At 44.3% G+C, this 23,852-nt stretch overlaps 1 protein-coding gene across 2 annotated transcripts in view; it reads left to right on the plus strand.

Moving 5' to 3' along the window:
• Positions 1-599: 599 nt before the first annotated feature.
• veph1 (ventricular zone expressed PH domain-containing 1) overlaps positions 600-23,852 on the plus strand; it is a 205,119-nt gene continuing 181,866 nt past the window's right edge. Inside the window, exons 1-5 of one of the 2 annotated variants that reach the window (XM_071357970.1) lie at positions 600-715; positions 9,966-10,014; positions 18,984-19,144; positions 20,441-20,656; positions 23,734-23,852. The exon at positions 23,734-23,852 is cut by the window's right edge and continues 56 nt beyond it. In XM_071357970.1, the coding sequence (XP_071214071.1) occupies positions 19,007-19,144; positions 20,441-20,656; positions 23,734-23,852 (473 nt within the window). In that variant the 5' untranslated portion in view covers positions 600-715; positions 9,966-10,014; positions 18,984-19,006. The remainder of the gene's footprint in view (positions 716-9,965; positions 10,015-18,983; positions 19,145-20,440; positions 20,657-23,733) is intronic. The other variant, XM_071357969.1, reaches the window with a different exon arrangement.

Genomic DNA, 23,852 nt, shown 5'->3' on the forward strand with positions numbered 1-23,852 from the left:
CTGGTTTAGCTGGTTTAATGTAGCCTGCATCTTGTCCATATTTGGACTGAGGACCTAGGCGGGAAGTCAGTCATACCTTTGTGCAGGAGGTGGGCCAGACCTGGGGCGCATCTTTCTATTTTGCAATTTTTTTTTTCAGATCTGGGCCATACCTTCAACAATTAATCATTCCATAATGTGAGGGTCAGAGCAGGGTCACACCTTTCTAATTTGGTGGTTTACAGTGTGTGGGCCAGATCTGTGCCTGACATTTTTAATCTGATGGTAATGCCAGTTTTGGCCAGTTTGCCAGTTTTGGCCTGGGGACACAGGCATATACTAGGCCAGAAAAGAACACAAAGTATGTAGCCCACAGCTGCCAGAATAATTTTGTTAACATAGCCTAAAGGCCTATAGGCAAGTGTACCTTTAGTCACTGATAATGTCTAACGTGTAATGGCTTTATAAACCGTTTATAAACCAGTTTTACTATATAATATAATCTGGTACAAATTGTCCAAATTCCCTGGGAATGGATTAACAAATCAACCTGTTGACCACGCGCGCGAATCTTTACCACCGGATGGCGCGCTTTTCACAGTGCACGAGGACTGTAATGAGGAGAAACTGTCTCGTGGGACCGTGCGTCAAGTCTATACGTTTAGTCGGTTTTTAACGGATTTTGAAGGCTTCTTTCTTTCCCCCACAAAACTGACTAACGTCTGCAGAATAAAGGGTGAGCTATTTAAAAGGTTATAACCGGGATTTGTGCCGTTGTTGTTGTTTAGTAATGCCCGGTTAAACACGATGGCATACCATGGAAATGTGTGACATCCCTTGCTATGTCGGAAAAGTTTAAGGACACCGAGTGTGTGTCATCAAATGGATATTATAGAGGTCAAGAAATCATACATTAAGGTCAGTAAATGTGGAATTGTTGAATGATAACGTAACAAAACTCCTGTAACGAAACATGCTGGTCCATACGGAGGGAAACAAGTACATCCAGACAGAGGCGCCGGATTTGTTTTGTAATTAGACGGCGCATTTGTATACCAGGCCATTTGAGAGAACGTCGATATAATGATATAATTAGTATGACCTACCATTTCTATTGTATAGATCTAATGTTTAAAGTGTTTTTAAATGTATTTTTATGCGGAATGATGCTTGCGTTTCCATGGGTGGTATTTGCACCCCCCCTCTTTCGTTGTCACTCGCTGCCTGAGTGTCCCATTCATTTTCCTTTTTCTTGTGAGACCTAAAGGGCTCCATGCCATAGCTATGGAATGCCTCTCAGTCTCTCACATGGGAAGTTTAGGTGCATTACCTGACATGGGGAATGACCCTTCCTGTGTTGTGTCATGCAGAGTTTCTGCATCCCCTCTCCTGAGTGGCTGGCTCACATTCCATTCTCTGCTCCTCAAGGTCACGGAGTTCTGAGCAGTGGAGTGGAGAGGGACACATTGCAGAGTGCTCTCTGCATTAGAGTGCCAGCAGTGCTCAAAACCATCTAGGCTTACCATACATACTTCTGCTTTTAGGCTAAGCTGCAGCCTGGACTATAACAGCCAACTGTCAAATCCAGAGGCTTAAATAATTAATGTGTGTTTTTGTGTGGATATATAGGCAGTTGCTCTACCACCCCCAAAACACCAGATCTCTCTCTCTTTCTCTCTCTCTCTCCCCCTCTCTCTCTCTCTCTCTCTCTCTCTCTCTCTCTCTCTCTCTCTCTCTCTCTCTTTCCCTTTCCCTCCCTCTCTCTCTCACTCTCGTTCAATTCAATTAAATTTGCTTTGTTGGCATGACGTAACAATGTACATATTGCCAAAGCTTATTTTGGATATTTACAAAAAAAATATCAAAATTGTCAATGGGGCAACAGTAACAACAATAACCAGGTGTCAAAATAACCATACATTCAACAATAACAATAAGCATACAGTAGAGTACATGTGCAGGTTGATTGGTTTGTCAGACACTGTCCCTCAACTTATGGCAGGCAGCAATGTAGTGCGCTGCCATCCCACAGCTCTCTGCATCCTCCCCCAACAGGACTATCCTCATCAGAGAGGTCTTTGAAACCTTGAATAAGGGTTTCAAATTTGGGAAAATGACACTCTAATTGTTTTATATTTTTTACATTTTGTCAGGAAATACAGCTCCGTCTCAGGTTCTGCTGTTGTGCAGGGGTTGCACAGCCTTTCCTCTACATGGAACCAGGTTTTCCTGTGTCTACCCTTCTCAATGGCAAGGCTGTGCTCACTGAGCCTGTACTTTGTCATGGTTTTTCTAAGGTTTTGATCAGTAACCATGGTCAAATAGTAACCATGGCCATGCTGTACTGTCAATTTACGGCCAGATAGTACTGCATTTTGCGTTGTGCTTGTCACGCCCTGGCCTTAGTTATCTTTGTTTTCTTTATTATTTTAGTTAGGTCAGGGTGTGACATGGGGGATGTATGTGTTTTGTATTGTCTAGGGTTTTTTGTATGTTTATGGGGCAGTGTTCAGTCTAGGTGTATGTATGTCTATGGTTGCCTAGATTGGTTCTCAATTAGAGACAGCTGTCTATCGTTGTCTCTGATTGGGAACCATATTTAGGCAGCCATATTCATTAGGTAGTTGGTGGGTGATTGTCTATGTCTTTACGTTAGTTGCTTGTGTCTGCACTTTCGTTTTATAGCTTCACGGTCGTTTGTTGTTTTGGATAGTTTGTCAAGTGTTCTTCGTCTTCGTTTATTAAATATGTATTCATTTCACGCTGCGCCTTGGTCCTCCTCTCTTCAATGTTACGACGATCGTGACAGTGCTTGTGCTTGTGTTTCCCAATAAGCAATGCAGTTTTGTTTTGACTGTGTTGTAACTTGTTTTATTCCGATTGATTGGATGTTCTGGTCCTGAGGCTTCAGTGTGTTAGTAGAACAGGTGTGTGAATTCAGCCCCAGGACCAGCTGGATGAGAGGACTTTTCTTTGCTCAGCTCTTGGCATTGCAGGGTTTGGTAATGTAATGAGTGTAGGTCACTGTATTTTACATGTTTCCAAAATTGAATTGCTCTATCTTTATCTCTCTCTCTATCTGTCTCTCTCTCTCTCTTTTTTCTTCTCTCTTTTTTCTTCTCTCTCACTCTCTATCGTTATATCTTTCTCTCACCCTCTCTCTATCTTTCTCTCCCTCTCTCTCTCGCTCCCTCTCTCCCTCTCTCTCTCTTTTCTTCTCTCTCTCTCTTTCCATCCCCCCTCTATCTCTCTCCCTCTCTCTCCCTTTCTCTCACTCTCTCTCTCTCAATTCAATTCAAGGGAATGGTGATGTAACCCTCCCTGCCTGCTTGTCTGATGATGAAATGGGCTGCTGGTATCAAATAGTATGTGTGAGAGACATGGTGGCTTGTGAATGTGTTATGTTGTTTTATCTCTGTGTGTATGTTAGGGATTCTGGGACCCCTCAGTTGTCTCTGTTGTGACTGAGGTGGATAAAAGGGGTTTGGGGGAGCATCTTCAAACGAGATTTGCTTAGAATTCCGTGGCATTATTTTATAGTATGAAGAATACAATCGAATATAGCTGAATAAAAAAGAAAGGATATTTCCACAAACGATTTGAGGGAGTGCGCACATGCGGCTATTCTGTGTTGAGCGTTTGCCAAAGAAACAGGTACAACTATATGTTTAATTTAGAGTTATTTATGTAACTTTAGTTGTGATCCAAATGTTGGGCAACTGTATATGTTTTGATTTTAATACATTTTATGGCTGCATGATGTGACTAATGATGATTTGAAAAAAGTCGCATGAAAGGCATGAGCTCTGCTGTGTTTTTTTGCGCAGGCTGTACACAGTTCACTAATCTCTCATTCACAATTTGACAAGCACTTGATAATGCCTCGAATTTCCCGGCTGCATCCCCAATGTGTGGCCATAATGTCCCCTAAAAAAATCCATGCCTATTGCGGACAGTGGTCGTTGTGCCCTTGGGCTAAATATACTAATTAGAATTCCCTTCTCCCGGCTGCGTGCCGAAGCACCTCTGACTCACATGGCTTTCCGTCATGTGATTGGGTCTTTCTCACAGGCTACAAGTGAAGACAGACACATCGGGGACGCAACTTCGTGGCGCATATTGAAGATATTGGAAGAACTGTCATTTACTTTTCGTCAGCCAACAAGATGAGTAGGCCTAACGAACAACAAAAACACTAGCTTATATCAATCTACTATCCCCCATAGTACAAAAGGTGATCTATTCTATTATGTGCTAGAAATAAATATTCTAAACATAGTCTGGGACAGTTGTGGGATGCGATAGATCCCAAATTAATACAACCACTAGCATAAAAAAACTGTTTTAAGCAATCAGCCTGACGCAATCGATCAGAGCGTTTAGCTTAAAATGTTAATAAACTATTAGGCTATTTCTTAACATTATAAGCGCAGCAATCCACACACGGCAGTAGGGTATAAGCACGAATGTTCCATTAGCAGGAAAACACCATTCTCAGAAGTGACCGCAAATGCGATTATGCATGTAATGCTTTTAATATAAAGGTGCATTTTTATGGTGAAAATTATCTTCCCCAAACTTGAAACTCACGCGCTGCTTATGTATGCCATTTAAGCTCTGCACCTGTTGTAAAGCGGATTAATGTGCTTAATTTTAAGAAATGATTTGGCCACTTTGGTTGTGATACAAACCTTATCAAAACATATAGGTCTATGGGCTATGCTATATGAGGTGTGGGACTTTGATTTGAAAAAGTTGCACAAAAAATGCATGGCTGTCGTCATGACTTTCCCTTCTGGGTGAGGATCAAAGAGAGCCCCCCCTCCTCTCTCTACCACCAGAGAGGAAGGGGGGGAAATGGGTCCGGTTCTAGGACTTTACCGGAAGCAGCGTGGTACTGGTCAGGCACCGTGTTATGCGGTGAAGCGCACGGTGTCGCCAGTGCACGCTCATAGCCCGGAGCGCTATAGGCCAGCCCCCCGGAAGTGCCATGCGAGAGTGGGCATCCAGCCAGGGCGGATTGTGCCAGCTCAGCGTATTTGGTCTCCGGTGTGCCGTATCCTGCACCAGCTCTGCGTACTGTGTCTCCGGGGCGCTGGGAGGGTTCAGTTCGTCCTATGCCTGCGCTCCGCCCGTGCTGGGCGAAAGTGGGCATTGAGCCTAATGGAGAGGTGCGAGCGTTGAGCACCAGATCTCCAGTGCTTCCCCACAGCCCGGTTCGACCTGTGCCTGCACTCTGGAGGGGCCAGGCTAAAGTGGGCATTCAGCCTGGAGGAGTGTGGTGCCAAGGCTGCGCACCAAAGCTCCAGTGCTTCCCCACAGCCCGGTTCATCCGGTGCCTCCACCTGTAGGTCTCCCCAGCCTGGTGGGCCCTGTGGCAGCCCCACGCACTAGGCTGTCTCTGCGTCTACTCCCTCCAGAGTCTTCCTCCAGTCCGGACCCTCCAGCGACGCCCACCAGCCCGGAGCTGCCAGAGTCGCCCTCCAGCCCGGAGCTGCCAGAGTCGCCCTCCAGCCCGGAGCTGCCAGAGTCGCCCTCCAGCCCGGAGCTGCCAGAGTCGCCCTCCTGTCCGGGGCCCGCTGCAAGGGTTCCCAGTCCGGTGTCGGCGGCGAGGGTCCCCGCTCCAGAGGCGCCACCTAAGTGGGCCAAGCCTAAGGTGGAGCGGGGTCCACGTCCCGCACCAGAGCCGCCACCGCGGATAGATGCCCACCCAGACCCTCCCCTATAGGTTTAGGTTTTGCGGCCGGAGTCCGCACCTTTGGGGGGGGTACTGTCACGTTCTGACCTTAGAGATCCTTTTTTGTCTCTATTTTGGTTTGGTCAGGGCGTGAGTTGGGGTGGGCATTCTATGTTTTGTGTTCTGTGTGTTTGGCCGGGTGTGGTTCTCAATTGGAGGCAGCTGTCTATCGCTGTCTCTGATTGAGAACCATACTTAGGTAGCCTTTTCCCACTTGTGTTTTGTGGGTAGTTGTTTTCTGTCTTTGTGTCTGTACCAGACAGAACTGTTTCGTGTTGTTCGATTTTCGTTTATTCACTTTGTTATTTTTGTCTAAGTGTTCACTTCTCATTAAAAGGCATGAACACTTACCACTCTGCGTTTTGGTCTCCTCCCTTAGACGATCGTTACAGTTGTTTTATATATAAATTCATACACCCTGTACCATGGAATCGGTACATCAAAAATCTCTTCACAACTATTTTGCAATCTGTATGGCACAGTTGTCAACATCCTGGTCCTCAAATGAAACTGGTATACTTTCCTATTTATGCTATTTTTATTCCTCCGACAGTTTTGATCCTTTATATTGGGCAGACCAGTTCCCTACCTCCTCCCGCTGCCACCCGCCTCCTCCATTTTTGGATCAATGCTGTAATCAATTGGTTGTACTCTTGGATTGAGCAGACCTTTCTGTACAATTCTGATAACTCCATGAAGGACATAACTCTACCATTCCAATTTACAATATCATTTAAGAACAAAATACCATTTTCAAACATCTTTCCCATAAATACAGGTATTTTATCAACCAGCACATTTGAGTTCAGCCTTAATATTTGTTGTAATTTTTGTTCTATCTTTTCAGGGGGATGACATTGAAATTGTAGCCAGCTCTGCAATGCTTGTTTGAAAAAGAGAGATACTTTGAAAAAAGTATAATTTTCAATTAATTGAAAATGAGACATGGCAATCTGCACAAAGGCAAAAAGGCAATTTTTAAACAATGGATGAGCTTTTCTTAGTAATATACTTGAGAACCATTTAGGGTTCAAATAAAACTTTTGAATGAGTGAAGCTTTCAGAGAGAGGTTCAGTGGTTTTATATTTAATAATCTCAACCCACCCAATTCATATTCATTATATAGATAAGCACGTTTTATTTTGTCTGGTTTAGCGTCCCAGATAAAGCTAAATATTTTTTGCTCATATGATTTGAAAAATGAATCATCAGGAGAAGGCAGTGCCATAAGTAAGTGAGTAAACTGAGATATGACTAAGGAGTTAATCAGGGCAATTTTTCCATAAATAGACAGGTATTTACCTCTCCATTGCTGCAAGATCTTGTCTATTTTTACAAGTTTTCTATTGAAATTCATTGTGGAGAGCTTATTTATATCTTTTGTGATATGAATAACGAGTATGTCTACTTCACCAGCAGCCCATTTTATAGGTAAACTGCAGGGTAATGTAAAAGTTGTATTTTTTAAGGATCCAATACGTTATATTGTACACTTATCATAATTAGGTTTTAGTCCAGAGAGTACAGAAAAGTTATCTAGATCTTCAATGAGACATTGCAGGGATCTAGCTTGCAGACTTAATTTAAAACTTGAGTCATCGGCATACATGGACACCTTTGTTTTTAAGCCTTGTATTTCTAATCCTCTAATGTTTTTATTGGATCTGATTTTAATAGCTAGCACTTCGATGGCCATAACGAATAGATATGGTGACAGCGGACACCCTTGTTAACTCCTCTTGACAATTCAAAACTCTGAGAAGTAGCCGTTATTTACTATTTTACACGTGGGGTTGCTAGACATTATTTTTACCCATTTTATAAGAGAATTACCGAAATTGGAAAAATCCAGGCATTTATAAATAAAATCCAGTCTTACTTTATCAAATGCCTTTTCAAAATCCGCTATAAATTCCTGGCTTCTTATATGTTTCATGATGTTCTATTATTTCTAGTAGTTATCGTATATTATCTCCAATGTATCGTCCATGTAAAAAACCTGTCTGGTCAGGATGAACAATACCTGGTAAAACCCTTTTAATTCTGAGTGCTATGCATTTTGCTAGTATTTTTGCATCACAAAATTGAAGTGTAAGGGGCCTCCAGTTTTTTAGATTGACTGTAAACTACTATAAATATGAAACTATTTGTGATAGGGATGCACGATATATCAGGATTGGCCGATATTAGCTAAAAATGGCAACATCTGTATCGGCCCGATTGTCTAGTTTAACACCGATGTTAAAAACCGATGTCAATGCTACCGTGCATACCTATATAACGTAGGTACATGGCGTAATGACGCCACGTAAAGGAGACTGGGATGAAGTAACCAAGGTATTTATTGAAACACAGGAGGAAGATGGCGTGCAGGCCAGGGGAAGCTCGGGCGGGTTGCAGGAAACCAGGTGCGGAGGCTGAGGCTGAGGCTGGAGCGAGAGGGGTTGGGACAGGGTAAGCAGGTCCGGAGGGGAATCCAAGGGAGCAGTAGAGTGGGGAATCCAGGGCAGAGTAGCAGGATGAGGAGACGTGGGACTGGAGACAGGGACCAGAGTCAGAGCGGGCAGAACTGTAGCGGAGAGGAAAATAGGCACAACAGGATAACAGGATCTCAATAGTAACAAACGGCTAGAAACGTAGACTGACTGAGCAGAGATTACGATCTGGCAGTGTGGAAGTGGCAGGACTGAGTATTTGTAGAGGTCTTGATTATGGAACAGGTTGCAGCTGGTGGGGATCTGCTCTGACTCAAGCACACCTGTCTCTGCCCACACAATCACACACACAGGGAGAGGGAGAGGGAGAGGGAGAGGGAGAGAACACTGGGGGAGAGGCGGCAGGTCAAGGAAACACAGGAAGAGCAGTAGAGGGCGTGGCAGGAGCAGATGTAACACCTAACCCACACAATGTCTGCTGTGTGGATCGAGCAGTCAACAAGTCGAGGAGTCCATTTGAAAGAGTAAGAACATTTCAGCGAGACAACTCAAAAGCGAAATCCATTAAAGCCAAGATAATGGAACTCATTGCCCTTGACAATCAACTGTTCTAAGTCGTGGGTGATGTTGGCTTTCGCCGACTGGTCGAGCACCGGTACACATTACCAAGTGCGCTCGTTTTTCAGATGTTGCCCTACCGGAGTTACACAGTAATACCGTCACTGCTATTATCTTCATGACATACATACTATGGAACGCCGTTTGGGTCTTTGCGTGTCAAAAAAATACAGTAGCACTGCCAAAGCTGTACAAGAAAGTCTGCAAACAAGCAAACACCGGCCACGAACGATGTGTTTACAATACCGCGTTGGTAATAAAGCATCACTTGTTCGACCGCAACTTCTGGGGTAGCTAGCTTTAGCTTGGTACCTAGCTAGCACCAATACAACCAGCATGAAAACAATGACCAGTAGAAACTGCAGTCATTTTCATTATTCTTAGCAATGATTTAGGAATCTTTGTGAGTAAGTATTAGCTAGGTTGCCTCTTGTTGTTCGGCTATTGAAATTGAACTTCAGTTCATGAAAATAAATAGCTAGCCAGCTACTTAACTCTGTTGCCCAAAGCTAACGTTATAAGCAGCCAGCTAGCTTCATCTGGCAAGTGAGGCCCGACCGGACCGGGTTATGTGTTGTGAAGCTGACCGTGTTATGTGTTGTGAAGCTAGCTACAATAAGGATTAGGCACAATAGTGGAATTTGCAGTTTGCCTTCAAAATAAAAGTATGTCATTGACTGTGATGCAAATTAATACAAATAGTAGAATTATGCCATACCTTTATTTTGAAGGCTAACGCAAAGTCCACTTTTGTGGCAAACTTCACATAGATGGGTCCGACCACCATTAATCAAATAAGAACTGTTTATAAATTAGGGTTATTTTAGATGATGACAGCTAGCTATATAGTTATAGCTACTGAAACAGATTATGTCGTTTTACTATGTTTTTCTCTCTGTCTGTCTCTCTGTCTCTCTTTCTCTCAGTCACTCTGTCACTCTCTGTCTTTCTCTCTCTCTTTCTCTGTGGCTGAAGATGCTGGCCTCTAAAAGTGATTTATTGCTTGTATGTGTCACCTGTGTGTGTGTGTGTGTGTGTGTGTGTGTGTGTGTGTGTGTGTGTGTGTGTGTGTGTGTGTGTGTGTGTGTGTGTGTGTGTGTGTGTGTGTGTGTTTGTGTGTTATACTCTCTCAGTATACCCACCCACTGTCCTGACCGATAATTTCTTGTCATTTCTCCCTCTTGCTGCTCCACAGCTGTGTAACTGCAGGACATAAATAATGGAGACGGCAGAAGCATCCCCAAGTACGTACACACACACAAACACAAACACACAAACACTCCCATGGTTGTCCACTCGTGCAGTTCTGCAGCGTTTTTAAAAATAGCTTTCCTTCTATTCATTCATCCTGCGATGCTGCTATTGTCAGGATAGCCCTCAGGAGATCTATTCTCAGTGACTTTGTCTTTAGTTATTAATGAGACTCACACAATTAGTTACAACAAATGCTTTACACACTTGTTGCGGAATTTGGCTTATTGTGTCAAAACTCTACACACAACACTAGGAGATAAATATCTCATTTCTACGGCAAAATGAAACTCTGCCATGAAAACCTAACAATCCTTTTTCAAAATGGCATTTTTGCAACAAAATGATACACACATACACCATTTTAATTACTCTTTCAAAGCAGCAACACACTGATGTACTTTATACAAAACACTGTCTGTCTTTAGTACTTTGTATACCTTTTTTAATTTTCTCATAAAAGCTTCTGTGAAAGATTGTTCCAGTACAGTACATCTACTCCCATTTCAATTAACACAAAAATAGAAAGGCTTCAGAAAAAAATATATACAGCTTATTTGTTTTTCCATTGCAGGTTTTTACAACAACCTAAAACACAAAGAAAAGTAGAATTACTGTACTCAATACAAAATGTTACTGTATGTAAACAAAAATAATTACAGTAAAAGTACAGTGCAATGGTAAATAAAAAATAGTATTGTAAGGGATTGTAAAGGATGGGTTGGATGGTTTATGGGGTCCCGTCTTCTGTTAGGGTCTGGCCACATCACCTCATCCACATCACAAGCAATGTCATCCCTGGCTAGGCAACGGGGAAAATATCGCATTGCCGTATCCAACCCTGGACTGATCCCACCTCAGTGTCTCCGCATGCCTCTTCCATTGCTTGCAATAGAGGCAGGCGGGCATGTGGTTGGCGGTCATACACTTTCCAACGCCAAGACAGAAATAATTCCTCAATCGGATTGAGAAATGGGGAGTAAGGGGGCAAGTATACAACTGTGAAGTGGTTGTGGTTGGTGAACCAGTCCCTGACCAGAGCAGCCCGGTGGAAACTAACATTATCCCAGATGACAACAAACCTGGGCTGCTCTGGTCCGTCCTGTACAGCTGCATTATGTAGTGCATCCAGACATATGATTATGTGTTGCAGTATTGTAGGGACCCAGGGTGGCGTGGTGATGGAGAACTCCTTGCAGACTAATGGCGGCACAAAAGGTGATATTTCCCCTCGCGCTGCCCAGGGACATTCACAACGGTTCTTTGTCCTATATCATTTCGGCCCCGACTCCTGATTTTAGCTAAATTGAATCCAGCTTAATCAATGAAAATTAACTTATGAGGCTGTGCAGCTGCATCAAAGTTGAGACTCTCTGTAACAGAAAATGCAAACACACTGTACCGTGAATATGGCGTAACTCAAAACACAGGACTACAATGTCTACATTTTCACACAAGGATGGGGTTGGGAGTGGGGGGGTGGGTTGGGTGAGACACATTCAGGCAAACTACAAGCTACAGACAAGGCACGTGCCCCCACAGAACTGTCTGTGATGTCATTGGTTAGGCTCTTTTTCACATACTGTACTGTCATACTGTACACAGTAACATCAAAACTGTATTACATGTACTTCACAGCACTATACCACATTTTTTTTCTTCAATGAGGAGCATAGACATAATATTGTAGTACTACATTGTAATGTACTGTGATGCAGAATGATGTGCAACAATTACATAGGTACAATCTAGTGTAGAAAGTTGAAGACATACCTGTTCTTCAGTTTAAATGTCTGTATTATGGATGCTACTGTGTGGCGACTCAGGTTGGGCTGGACGCTCTGCCCAGCCTCCCTCATCGTCAGGCCATGATTTATGACATGGTCCACCAAAGTGGCCCTAATGTCGTCGGAAATACGTCTCTGTCTATTGCCTGGTCCCCTTCTTTGTTCTTGTCCTCGTCCTCCTCCTACTCCTCTTCCTCTCGCTCTCACTCTCACTGCCTCCATGTTTGCATAGTCTTCACAAAAGAGGGGATCTTACCTGAGGTCTATTTGTAGTGGTAAGGCTCAGACTAATTGGAGTTCAATTACTGTATAAGTGTTTTAATGTGTGTGTGTGTGTGTGTGTGTGTGTGTGTGTGTGTGTGTGTGTGTGTGTGTGTGTGTGTGTGTGTGTGTGTGTGTGTGTGTGTGTGTGTGTGTGTGTGTGTGTGTGTGTGTGTGTGTGTGTGTGTGTGTGTGTGTGTGCTGCCAATTTCAGGTATGTTTTGAATTTTGAATAGAAGTGTTTTCCCAATGATTGCAAGAGATTTCGTTATTGAACGAAGTGTCAAATGTAAGAAACAGTGTGTAGTGTTTTGCAAGGTGTGTTGCAGAATTGCAAACTAAGTGCAAAGCAGAAAATGTGTTTGTACTTTTGGTGCCTTTGTTTAAGGCATGGTTACAAAAGTTAAGGTGTTGATGCTTTTGTCTTAAGTATTCACTTTCATAAGCAATCGGCAAAAACATGTTATGCCAAAATAACATGCAAAACAGTCACACAGGTGGATCTCTGCCATTCTGATCCTACGGTGATTAACAGTAGAGCTATTCAAAGGGTGGGAAAGTGAATATTTATCTGGTTTCGTTTGGTCTTTTAGTTGAGTGAATTCTGGAATTCAAACACTCCTTGTAAACATTCCCTGGAATAGAATCTAAGCTCCCTCCCTCATCCCCCTCTCTTGCTGCCCCATATCACAAAGCCACGCCGTAATTATGTGGATAACTAAGAGTGTGTGTGTGTGTGTGTGTGTGTGTGTGTGTGTGTGTGTGTGTGTGTGTGTGTGTGTGTGTGTGTGTGTGTGTGTGTGTGTGTGTGTGTGTGTGTGTGTGTGTGTGTGTGTGTGTGTGTGTGTAGACCCCAGGCAGCGTTCTGTCCTGTTCTGATGCCAGTATACCAGGATGTGATATTCTTCCCACATGCACAAGCACACATTCCTGTTATAGGACTTACTGAGACCACATACATTAGTCAATGTGAAAACATGCAGGAGATAAACATGTCAACTAGACATTATTACCAAACAGTCACTGCCCTCTCTGTGCAGGAGATAAACATGTCAACTAGACATTATTACCAAACAGTCACTGCCCTCTCTGTGCAGGAGATAAACATGTCAACTAGACATTATTACCAAACAGTCACTGTCCTCTCTGTGCAGGAGATAAACATGTCAACTAGACATTATTACCAAACAGTCACTGTCCTCTCTGTGCAGGAGATAAACATGTCAACTAGACATTATTACCAAACAGTCACTGCCCTCTCTGTGCAGGAGATAAACATGTCAACTAGACATTATTACCAAACAGTCACTGCCCTCTCTGTGCAGGAGATAAACATGTCAACTAGACATTATTACCAAACAGTCACTGCCCTCTCTGTGCAGGAGATAAACATGTCAACTAGACATTATTACCAAACAGTCACTGCCCTCTCTGTGCAGGAGATAAACATGTTAACTAGATATTATTACCAAACAGTCACTGCCCTCTCTGTGCAGGAGATAATCATGTCAACGAACCATTATTTCCGCTCTTTCCTGTCTATGGATGGTAGAGAAGGAAAGGGATGTTATGTTATAACATAAAGATGTTATTCAGCAGGTGCATATCACACAGAGACAGGGCTGAGTGAGCACTGAGACAGAGATGGGGGGGGGCACTTATAGAGCACACAAAAGGACCAGTGTTCTTTCTGTCTGTCTGTCTGTCTGTCTGTCTGTCTGTCTGTCTGTCTGTCTGTCTCTCGTTCTCACACACACTCTCTCTCACACACTCTCTTTCTCTCACTCTATCTATCTGTCTCTCTCTCTGTCTCACTCTCTCTCTCTTGTCCTGACATACCCCCTACCCTAGCGCCAGACCTCCCGTTCCCCGTCACCCCTCACCTAGTGCCCCACTCAGGAGCTCTCTCTCTGGACTAGGGCTGGGGAGCACGCAAGGGTCCCTCTGGAGCTAATGCACAATCACTTGCCTGTGTCCAGCCTCTCTTTCACACATGTCTCAGTATGTGTTTGAGTCTGTGTGTTTAAAGGCTGCATTCCTGAGCTTGCTGATCTGTAGCCGGGTGATTAATAGTAACTAGCTGATTGTTTAAGAGCTGAATTCCTCAGGCCTGCTCTTACACACAAAGAACTGACTGGTCAACCACAACACACAAATACCAGACAACCATGTTGTTTCTTATGTGGGATATTTCAATTATACTGTACCAAATATACAAGTGTGTGATGAGTTCTGTGGCTGTGTGTTATAGTCTGGGGCTTTGTGTTATACTCTGGGGCTGTGTGTTATAGTCTGGGGCTGTATGTTATAGTTTGGGGCTGTGTGTTATAGTCTGGGGCTGTATGTTATAGTTTGGGGCTGTGTGTTATACTCTGGGGCTGTGTGTTATAGTCTGGGGCTGTATGTTATAGTCTGGGGCTGTGTGTTATAGTCTGGGACTGTATGTTATAGTCTGGGGCTGTGTGTTATAGTTTGGGGCTGTGTGTTATAGTTTGGGGCTGTATGTTATAGTCTGGGGCTGTGTGTTATAGTCTGGGACTGTATGTTATAGTCTGGGGCTGTGTGTTATAGTTTGGGGCTGTGTGTTATAGTTTGGGGCTGTATGTTATAGTCTGGGGCTGTGTGTTATAGTCTGGGGCTTTGTGTTATACTCTGTGGCTGTGTGTTATAGTCTGGGGCTGTGTGTTATAGTCTGGGGCTGTGTGTTATAGTTTGGGGCTGTGTGTTATAGTTTGGGGCTGTGTGTTATAGTCTAGGGCTGTGTGTTATAGTCTGGGACTGTATGTTATAGTCTGGGGCTGTGTGTTATAGTCTGGGGCTGTGTGTTATAGTCTGGGGCTGTGTGTTATGGTTTGGGGCTGTGTGTTATAGTCTGGGGCTGTGTATTATGGTCTGGGGCTGTGTGTTATAGTCTGGGGCTGTGTGTTATAGTCTGGGGCTGTGTGTTATAGTCTGGGGCTGTGTGTTATAGTCTGGGGCTGTGTGTTATAGTCTGGGGCTGTGTGTTATAGTCTGGGGCTGTGTGTTATAGTCTGGGGCTGTATGTTATAGTCTGGGGCTGTGTGTTATAGTCTGGGGCTGTGTGTTATACTCTGTGGCTGTGTGTTATAGTCTGGGGCTGTGTGTTATACTCTGTGGCTGTGTGTTATAGTCTGGGGCTGTGTGTTATAGTCTGGGGCTGTGTGTTATACTCTGGGGCTGTGTGTTATACTCTGGGGCTGTGTGTTATAGTCTGGGGCTGTGTGTTATACTCTGGGGCTGTGTGTTATACTCTGGGGCTGTGTGTTATAGTCTGGGGCTGTGTGTTATAGTCTGGGGCTGTGTGTTATAGTCTGGGGCTGTGTGTTATAGTCTGGAGCTGTGTGTTATAGTCTGGGGCTGTGTGTTATACTCTGGGGCTGTGTGTTATACTCTGGGGCTGTGTGTTATACTCTGGGGCTGTGTGTTATAGTCTGGGGCTGTGTGTTATAGTCTGGGACTGTGTGTGATTCTGGGACTTAACTCCCAAACTAAAGCAGAGTTAGGAGATCAGAGGCAGAAGCTGCTGGCAGAACTGGCAGAACTATTTCAGTCACACCGCACACCGTGTGCGTGTGCGTGTGTGTGTGTGTGTGTGTGTGTGTGTGTGTGTGTGTGTGTGTGTGTGTGTGTGTGTGTGTGTGTGTGTGTGTGTGTGTGTGTGTGTGTGTGTGTGTGTGTGTGTGTGGACCTAGTGCAGACAGAAGGCATTCAGGTGGAATAATGGAAGCTCAGTGTGTGAGGGGTCTGCAGGTTACACCAGGAATTCAGGACACTGAAATACTATCCATCTCTCTCTCTCTCTCTCTCTCTCTATCTCTATCCTTCATTCCATCTCTCTCTCTCTCTCTCTCTCTCTCTCTCTCTCTCTCTCTCTCTCTCTCTCTCTCTCTCTCTCTCTCTCTCTCTCTCTCTCTCTCTCTCTCTCTGTCTTTCTCTCTCTCTCTCTCTCTCTCTCTCTCTCTCTCTCTCTCTCTCTCTCTCTCTCTCTCTCTCTCTCTCTCTCCCTATCCTTCCTTCCTTCCACCTCTCTCTCTCTCTGTCTCTTTCTCTCGTTCTGTCTGTCTGTCTGTTTGTCTCTCTCTCTCTCTCAATTTTCAATTCAATTCCAAGGGCTTTATTGGCATGGGAATCATATGTTCACATTGCCAACGCAAGTGAAATACATAATAAACAAAAGTGATATAAACAATCAGAAATGAGCAGTAAACATTACACTCACAAAAGTTTCAAAAGAAAGAGACATTTCAAATGTAATATTATGGCTCTGTACAGTGTTGTAACAATGTGTTGTAATACAAAAGGGAAAATAAATAAACGTAAATATGGTTTGTATGTACGCAACCGGTCAAAAGTTTTAGAACACCTACTCATTCAAGGGTTTTTCTTTATTTTTACTATTTTGTACATTGTAGAATAATAGTGAAGACATCACATCTATGAAATAACACATATGGAATCATGTAGTAACCAAAAATGTGTTAAACAAAACAAAATACATTTTATATTTGAGATTCTCAAAATAGCCACCCTTTGCCAATGTAGAAAATAGTAAAAATAAAGAAAAATCATTGAATGAGTAGGTGTATTAAAACTTTTGACTGGTAGTGTACAATGTTGTTAGTTCTTCACTAGTTACCCTTTTCTTGTGGCAACAAATCACAAATCTTGCTGCTGTGATGGCACACTGTGGTATTTCACCCTTTTGGGAGTTCATAAAAATTTGATTTGTTTTCAAATTATTTTGGGGTCTGTGTAATCTGAGTGAAATATGAGTCTCTAATATGGTCATACATTTGACAGGTGTTTAGGAAGTGCAGCTCAGTTTCCACCTCATTTTGTGGGCAGTGTGCACATAGGCAGACCTGGCTCTCAAGAGAAGACAGGCTATGGTGGCTTCTCAATAGCAAGGCTATGCTCACTGAGTCTGTACATATTCAAAGCTTTCCTTAATTTTGGGTCAGTCACAGTGGCCAGGGATTCTGCCAGTGTGTACTGTGTTTAGGTCCAAATAGCATTCCAGTTTGCTCTGTTTTTTGGTTAATTCTCTGTCTCTCTTTCCCCTTTCCACACACCTACTCTCATCACAGGTGATAAAATACACTTTGATTAATGGTACTCTAATGGTGTCAGTGTCACAGTGAAATATCTAATTTGAAACCTATAGTGATTGTGCCCTATCAAGTTGTATCCAGCCTTACTGCCAGGAGAGATAAAGCCAACCCATCCCTCTGTGTTGATGGCTGTGTGGTTGTTTGGATTCAGAACTGGCATAAGCCAATGAGCATTCCCGCCTCCGTATCCCGGCGATGTGTTGCCATGGACTCTGTGGGCAGGAATTGGGTTTGATGGTGAACTGTAGTCTCCTCCACATTAGCTCTTCAATGTAGTAAAACACTCAACAGAGGATTTCAGAAATTGTGCCAAACAATTTCTAAGATTTTGCTGAGTTACAGTTCATATAAGGAAATCAGTCAATTAAAATAAATAAATTAGACCCTAATCGATGGATTTCACATGACTGGGCAGGGGCGCAGCCATGGGTGGGCTTGGGAGGGCATAGGCCCACCCACTTGGGAGCCAGGCCCACTCACTGTAGAGCCAGTTTATCCCCATAAAAGGGCTTTATTACAGACAGAAATTCTCCTCAGCAACACCCCTGACGATCCCGCAGGAAGAAACCGGATGTGGAGGTCCTGGGCTGGCATGGTCTGCGGTTGTGAGGCCAGCTGGACATACTGCCAAATTCTCTAAAATGACATTGGTTTATGGTAGAGAAATTAACATTACATTATCTGGAAACAGCTTTGTTGGACATTCCTGCAGTCAGAATGCCAATTGCACGCTCCCTCAAAACCTCTATGGCATTGTGTTGTGTGACAAAACGGCACATTTTAGAGTAGACTTTTATTGTCCCCAGCACAAGGTGCACCTGTGTAATGATCATGCTGTTTAATCAGCTTCTTGATATGCCACACCTGTCAGGTGGATGGGTTATCTTGGCAAAGGAGAAATGCTCACTAACAGGGAGCGAAATAAGCTTTTTGTGCGAATGGAACATTTCTGAGATTTTTTATTTCAGCTCATGAAATATGGACCAACACTTTACATGTTGCGTTTATATTTTTGTTCAGTGTATATTACTGTTTGTGTGTGTTCTTGCGTCCGTGTCTGATAACACACAGTCAGAATAATCAATAATCAATCGTCCCTGACCCATGTGTGTACAGTAAAACTGAATAGGATTACCCCTCTTTGTACCTCTCTGAGTGTTAATATTTCCAGAGAGGGCCGGAGGAGCCCAGGTGAGGGGGGTAAATGGTTACCTTTTTAAATGAGGAATCTCACCGCTCCTGGGAGCTTCCCACACATTCATTCATGCAGCCGTTTCCTCTGCTGTGCTGATATGTGGTGGTGTTTGTCCTTGGGAGGCAGTGTACAGCTGTGAGTGTCGGTGGAGCGCTCCATAAAGGGTCACATATTAGTGTGGTGGGGAGATACACTGGTCACAGATTAACTTCATTAACCACACCTGTAGAACTACAGGGGAGAGGATTACGCCTAGATGGCTCTCTCTCTCTCTCGCCTACACTCTACATATTAAAACAGGAGACGCTGATAACTCGTTATTAAGAGCCCCCTTCTTTCTTTCTTCCTTTGCTTCTCTCTCTCTCTCTCTCTCTCTCTCTCTCTCTCTCTCTCTCTCTCTCTCTCTCTCTCTCTCTCTCTCTGTCTCTCTCTCTCTCTCTCTCTCTGTCTCTCTCTCTCTCTCTCTCTCTCTCTCTCTCTCTCTCTGTCTCTGTCTCTCTCTCTCTCTCTCTCTCTCTCTCTCTCTCTCTCTCTCTCTCTCTCTCTCTCTCTCTCTCTCTCTCTCTCTCTCTCTCTCTCTCTCTCAGGGGTCTGATGTGTAGCAGACACCATGCACCAACTGTTTGGCCTGGTGCTGGGCAAGAGGGACCTGTCCCGGGCTGGAGACCTCTTCTCCCTGGAGGACTCTGAGATAGAGGACTGTCTCTCACAGGCCCTGGAGGAAATCAAGGCTATCTCCTGCTCTCCTGTGCGTACACAAGCACACAAACACACACACACTCACTCACACACACCCATGCACCCATACACACGCATCCATGCACACACAAATAGATGACTGTCTCTTTGAGTCACTAGAGGTCCAAGCTATCTATTGTTCTTCTGTGAGTTGCCTATGCAAGCACACAAACATGCACACATGCGAAGCCACGTGCAGACACACACACACACACACACACACACACACACACACACACACACACACACACACACACACACACACACACACACACACACACACACACACACACACACACACACACACACGCAGACATGGCATCACCTCACCCAACACACCTGTCATTTCCATGCTGACTGCACACTCCCATTGGGATAGCAGCTTATGGCAGGTGTGTCTCTTGGGACTGTTCCCTGGGATAACAGATATGATATGATTCTCATCACTCCAGGGCCCACATGTCCTCATTTCCCATCCAACACAGTCTCTCAGTCATCATTTAACTAAAGAATGAAAGCGTCTGCGGAAGAATCTAACCCAACAGCTTATTCAGACACTGTCTAGATGGGGCCATAGTTTGAATATCTGAACATTTCCACCTCAACATGGAAAAAGTCAAGAGTATTTTTCCTTTGATAATTTGAGTGTCAAGGGAAAGCTAAGACCAAAAGGTATTGCAGCCTTGAGATTTGGGTCTGTGTGTTAGATTCCTAAATAGAGTAAAACTCACAGATGACTAGTGAAGCTCAAACCAAGTGTATTCACCTACTGGTGACACCATGCACAGCTGCATAAGACAAAGACATATTTACACAAGCTCATATATTTATACCTTCCTCCCATGCCGAGTCTCCTCCTTACACATCTGGATAGCCAACACATCTCTGTTGCTAGACAGGATTTTAGCGATGCCTGTTCTTTCTCACTTCATCTGAGATGACCTTGGCCCAAATTCCTCACTCATCCCCAACTCACGGCTGTCCTGTTGACTTGTACCAGATGTTAACCCTTCTCCTCACCATAGGATACCTGATGTGTAACAATAACATGTTCTGACAGAATGTGAACTTCCTGTAATCCCCCTCTCTCACTCAGTAGATTTCCATACCCTCGGTTCTAATATTATAACATGAATGAGGATATTTCATATTTCAAGTTTAGAAGTTAGTACCCAACATGTGTTAGATAGCTTTCAGGTTGACTCCATTTGAAACCATATTAAAAACAAGCATGCTCTTTCCTCATTGTTCCTTGATCATGATTGGCTGATCCGGACTCGTCTCCCCTCTGATTTGCTGACTGCAGGACTACCTGACCAATGACAATGACCAGGCTGTGGTGGAGATCTGCATCACGCGTATCACCACGGCGATCAGGGAGACACGGTCCATCGAGCGCCATGGTGGGGCACTAGTGGGTCTGTGGGAGTCCTGTCTGGAACACAACCTCACCCCCCAGGGTAAAGACGAAGACACACCCCATGCCAAGATAGCCTCTGACATCACCAGCTGTATTCTGCAGGTACACTACACACACGCACGCACGCACGCACGCACGCACGCACGCACGCACGCATGCAGGCTCATCGGGTTCTAGTGGTTCTGCACACACTCACACACACACATACACTCATACACATAAACTCGCACGCAAAGAAACTCACACTTACACACACACAGCCCCAGACAACTGCACAATCACAAATGCACTCTTGTTCACACCCCAGTCTCAAAAACAAACACACTTTCACTCTGACACACAGAACAACAGTTGCAAAAACAGTGAGAGAGAGATAGAGAGATATTTGCACATATTTATTTATAGTTGCACATAATATGAATATTTGTAATGTCTTTATTCTTCCTGAAATTTTGTGAGTGTAATGTTTGCTGTTAATTGTTATTGTTTATTTCACTTTTGTTTATTATCTACTTCACTTGCTTTGACAATGTTAACATATGTTTCCCATGCCAATAAAGCCCTTAAATTGAAATTGTCTTCCTTAGTGAGCTCCTTGTCTGGTTAGTCTTCCTTAGTGAGCTCCTTGTCTGGTTAGTCTTCATTAGCGAGCTCCTTGTCTGGTTAGTCTTCATTAGTGAGCTCCTTGTCTGGTTAGTCTTCATTAGCGAGCTCCTTGTCTGGTTAGTCTTCATTAGTGAGCTCCTTGTCTGGTTAGTCTTCATTAGTGAGCTCCTTGTCTGGTTAGTCTTCATTAGTGAGCTCCTTGTCTGGTTAGTCTTCATTAGTGAGCTCCTTGTCTGGTTAGTCTTCCTTAGTGAGCTCCTTGTCTGGTTAGTCTTCCTTAGTGAGCTCCTTGTCTGGTTAGTCTTCATTAGCGAGCTCCTTGTCTGGTTAGTCTTCATTAGCGAGCTCCTTGTCTGGTTAGTCTTCATTAGCGAGCTCCTTGTCTGGTTAGTCTTCCTTAGTGAGCTCCTTGTCTGGTTAGTCTTCATTAGTGAGCTCCTTGTCTGGTTAGTCTTCATTAGTGAGCTCCTTGTCTGGTTAGTCTTCATTAGTGAGCTCCTTGTCTGGTTAGTCTTCATTAGTGAGCTCCTTGTCTGGTTAGTCTTCATTAGCGAGCTCCTTGTCTGGTTAGTCTTCATTAGCGAGCTCCTTGTCTGGTTAGTCTTCATTAGTGAGCTCCTTGTCTGGTTAGTCTTCATTAGCGAGCTCCTTGTCTGGTTAGTCTTCATTAGTGAGCTCCTTGTCTGGTTAGTCTTCATTAGCGAGCTCCTTGTCTGGTTAGTCTTCATTAGTGAGCTCCTTGTCTGGTTAGTCTTCATTAGTGAGCTCCTTGTCTGGTTAGTCTTCATTAGCGAGCTCCTTGTCTGGTTAGTCTTCATTAGTGAGCTCCTTGTCTGTTCTGGAGTTTGAGTCTGATGGCTGAACTCCTCTGAGTCTCTGGACGAGCTCCTTTGATCTGAGAGCAGCCTGATATTACAGTGACTCACTCTAATAGGACGGTGCATGTGCTGTGCTGTGCGTCTGTGTGTGTGTGTGTCTGTGTGTGTGTGTGTGTGTGAGTGTGCATGCGTGCGTGTGTGAGTGTGCATGCGTGAGTGTGTGCGTGTGTGCGTGTGTGTGTGCGTGTGTGCGTGTTTGTGTGAGTGTGTGTGTGTGTGAGTGTGTGCGTGCGTGAGTGTGTGTGTTTGCGTGTTTGTGTGAGTGTGTGAATGTGTGTGTTTGCGTGTTTGTGTGAGTGTGTGTGTGCGTGTGTGTGTGTGCGTGAGTGTGTGTGTGTGTGTGTGCGTGAGTGTGTGTGTTGTGTGTGTGTGTGTGTGTGCGTGTGTGTGTGTGCGTAAGTGTGTGTGTTTGCGTGTGTGCGTGAGTGTGTGTGTTTGCGTGTTTGTGTGTGTGTGTGTGTGTGTGTGTGTGTGTGTGTGTGTGTGTGTGTGTGTGTGTGTGTGTGTGTGTGTGTGTGTGCGTGTGTGTCTGTGAGTGTGTGTTTGCGTGTGTGTTTGTGTTGATTCCTCATATCAACAGAGAGAGGACTGTGCTGTTGTTTTTAGTAAGACTCTTGGATGTGCAGAGAGAAAGCCTTGCCTGCACTGCCACCTGCCGGAAGTACAGAAGTATGACACTTCTCTAGTCATAAATTTGAGTTTAGCATTACTCCCTTATAACAACACTGTACTGTAGCTCATCAGCTCTAATGATACAGCACCAATGTGTTTTAGAGTATAGTATAGTTGTTTTCTGTTAGAGTATAGTATAGTTGTTTTCTGTTAGAGTATTGTATAGTTGTTTGGGTATGTTTCAGTGTTTGTCTTATGGCGATAGAAGATAGTAGCACTAACTCAGTGGTCACCAAATCGGGTTTTGGTCACCTTCAGACCATAGGACTCTTGTTTCTGCCCAGCATTAACACAACTGATTTAAAAAAGTCTGGATACAATGTAGATCTTCAGGAGAGCAGTTGGACAGTACTTTTGCCCATTTCTAGCCCTTCTAAATGTCCCCAAACCATCCCCTTGGGGGCGCTAGTGGATGTTAAATTAGGCCTTGGGACACCACTGTCTACATGCAGAGAAACATACACTCTCTCCTTGAGCTCAGAAATTAGTCTTTATGTAAAGAGAGCCATCTGTTTATCCTCTATTCTGTTCTGTTCTATTCTAATCTGTTCTGTTCTGTTCTGTTCTGTTCTGTTCTATTCTAATCTGTTCTGTTCTGTTCTGTTCTGTTCTATTCTGTTCTGTTCTGTTCCCTTAAATTGTCAATGTGCATCACTAAGGGTCCATATACTGTAGGCCATTAATAGGATGCACACACACACACACACACGCACGCACACACGCACGCACGCACGCACGCGCGCGCACGCACGCACGCACGCACGCACGCACGCACGCACGCACGCACGCACGCACGCACGCACGCACGCACGCACGCACGCACGCACGCACGCACGCACGCACGCACGCACGCACGCACGCACACACACACACACACACACACACACACACACACACACACACACACACACACACACACACACACACACACACACACACACACACACACACATAAATCTCTGTCTCTCTCACACAATCTCTCTGTGTCTTTGTCTCTCTTCTCCCTGTCTCTCCCTCCTACAGAACTACAGTCGTCCCCCAGTGATGGCTCTAGCAGTGCCGGTGGCAGTGAGGTTTCTACAGAGCGGCAACAGAGAGCTCAGTAGAAACATGTCCAGTTATCTCTCTCTGGCTGCCATGGC

Source organism: Salvelinus alpinus, chromosome 21, assembly GCF_045679555.1.
Source record: "Salvelinus alpinus chromosome 21, SLU_Salpinus.1, whole genome shotgun sequence".
NCBI lineage: Eukaryota > Metazoa > Chordata > Actinopteri > Salmoniformes > Salmonidae > Salvelinus > Salvelinus alpinus.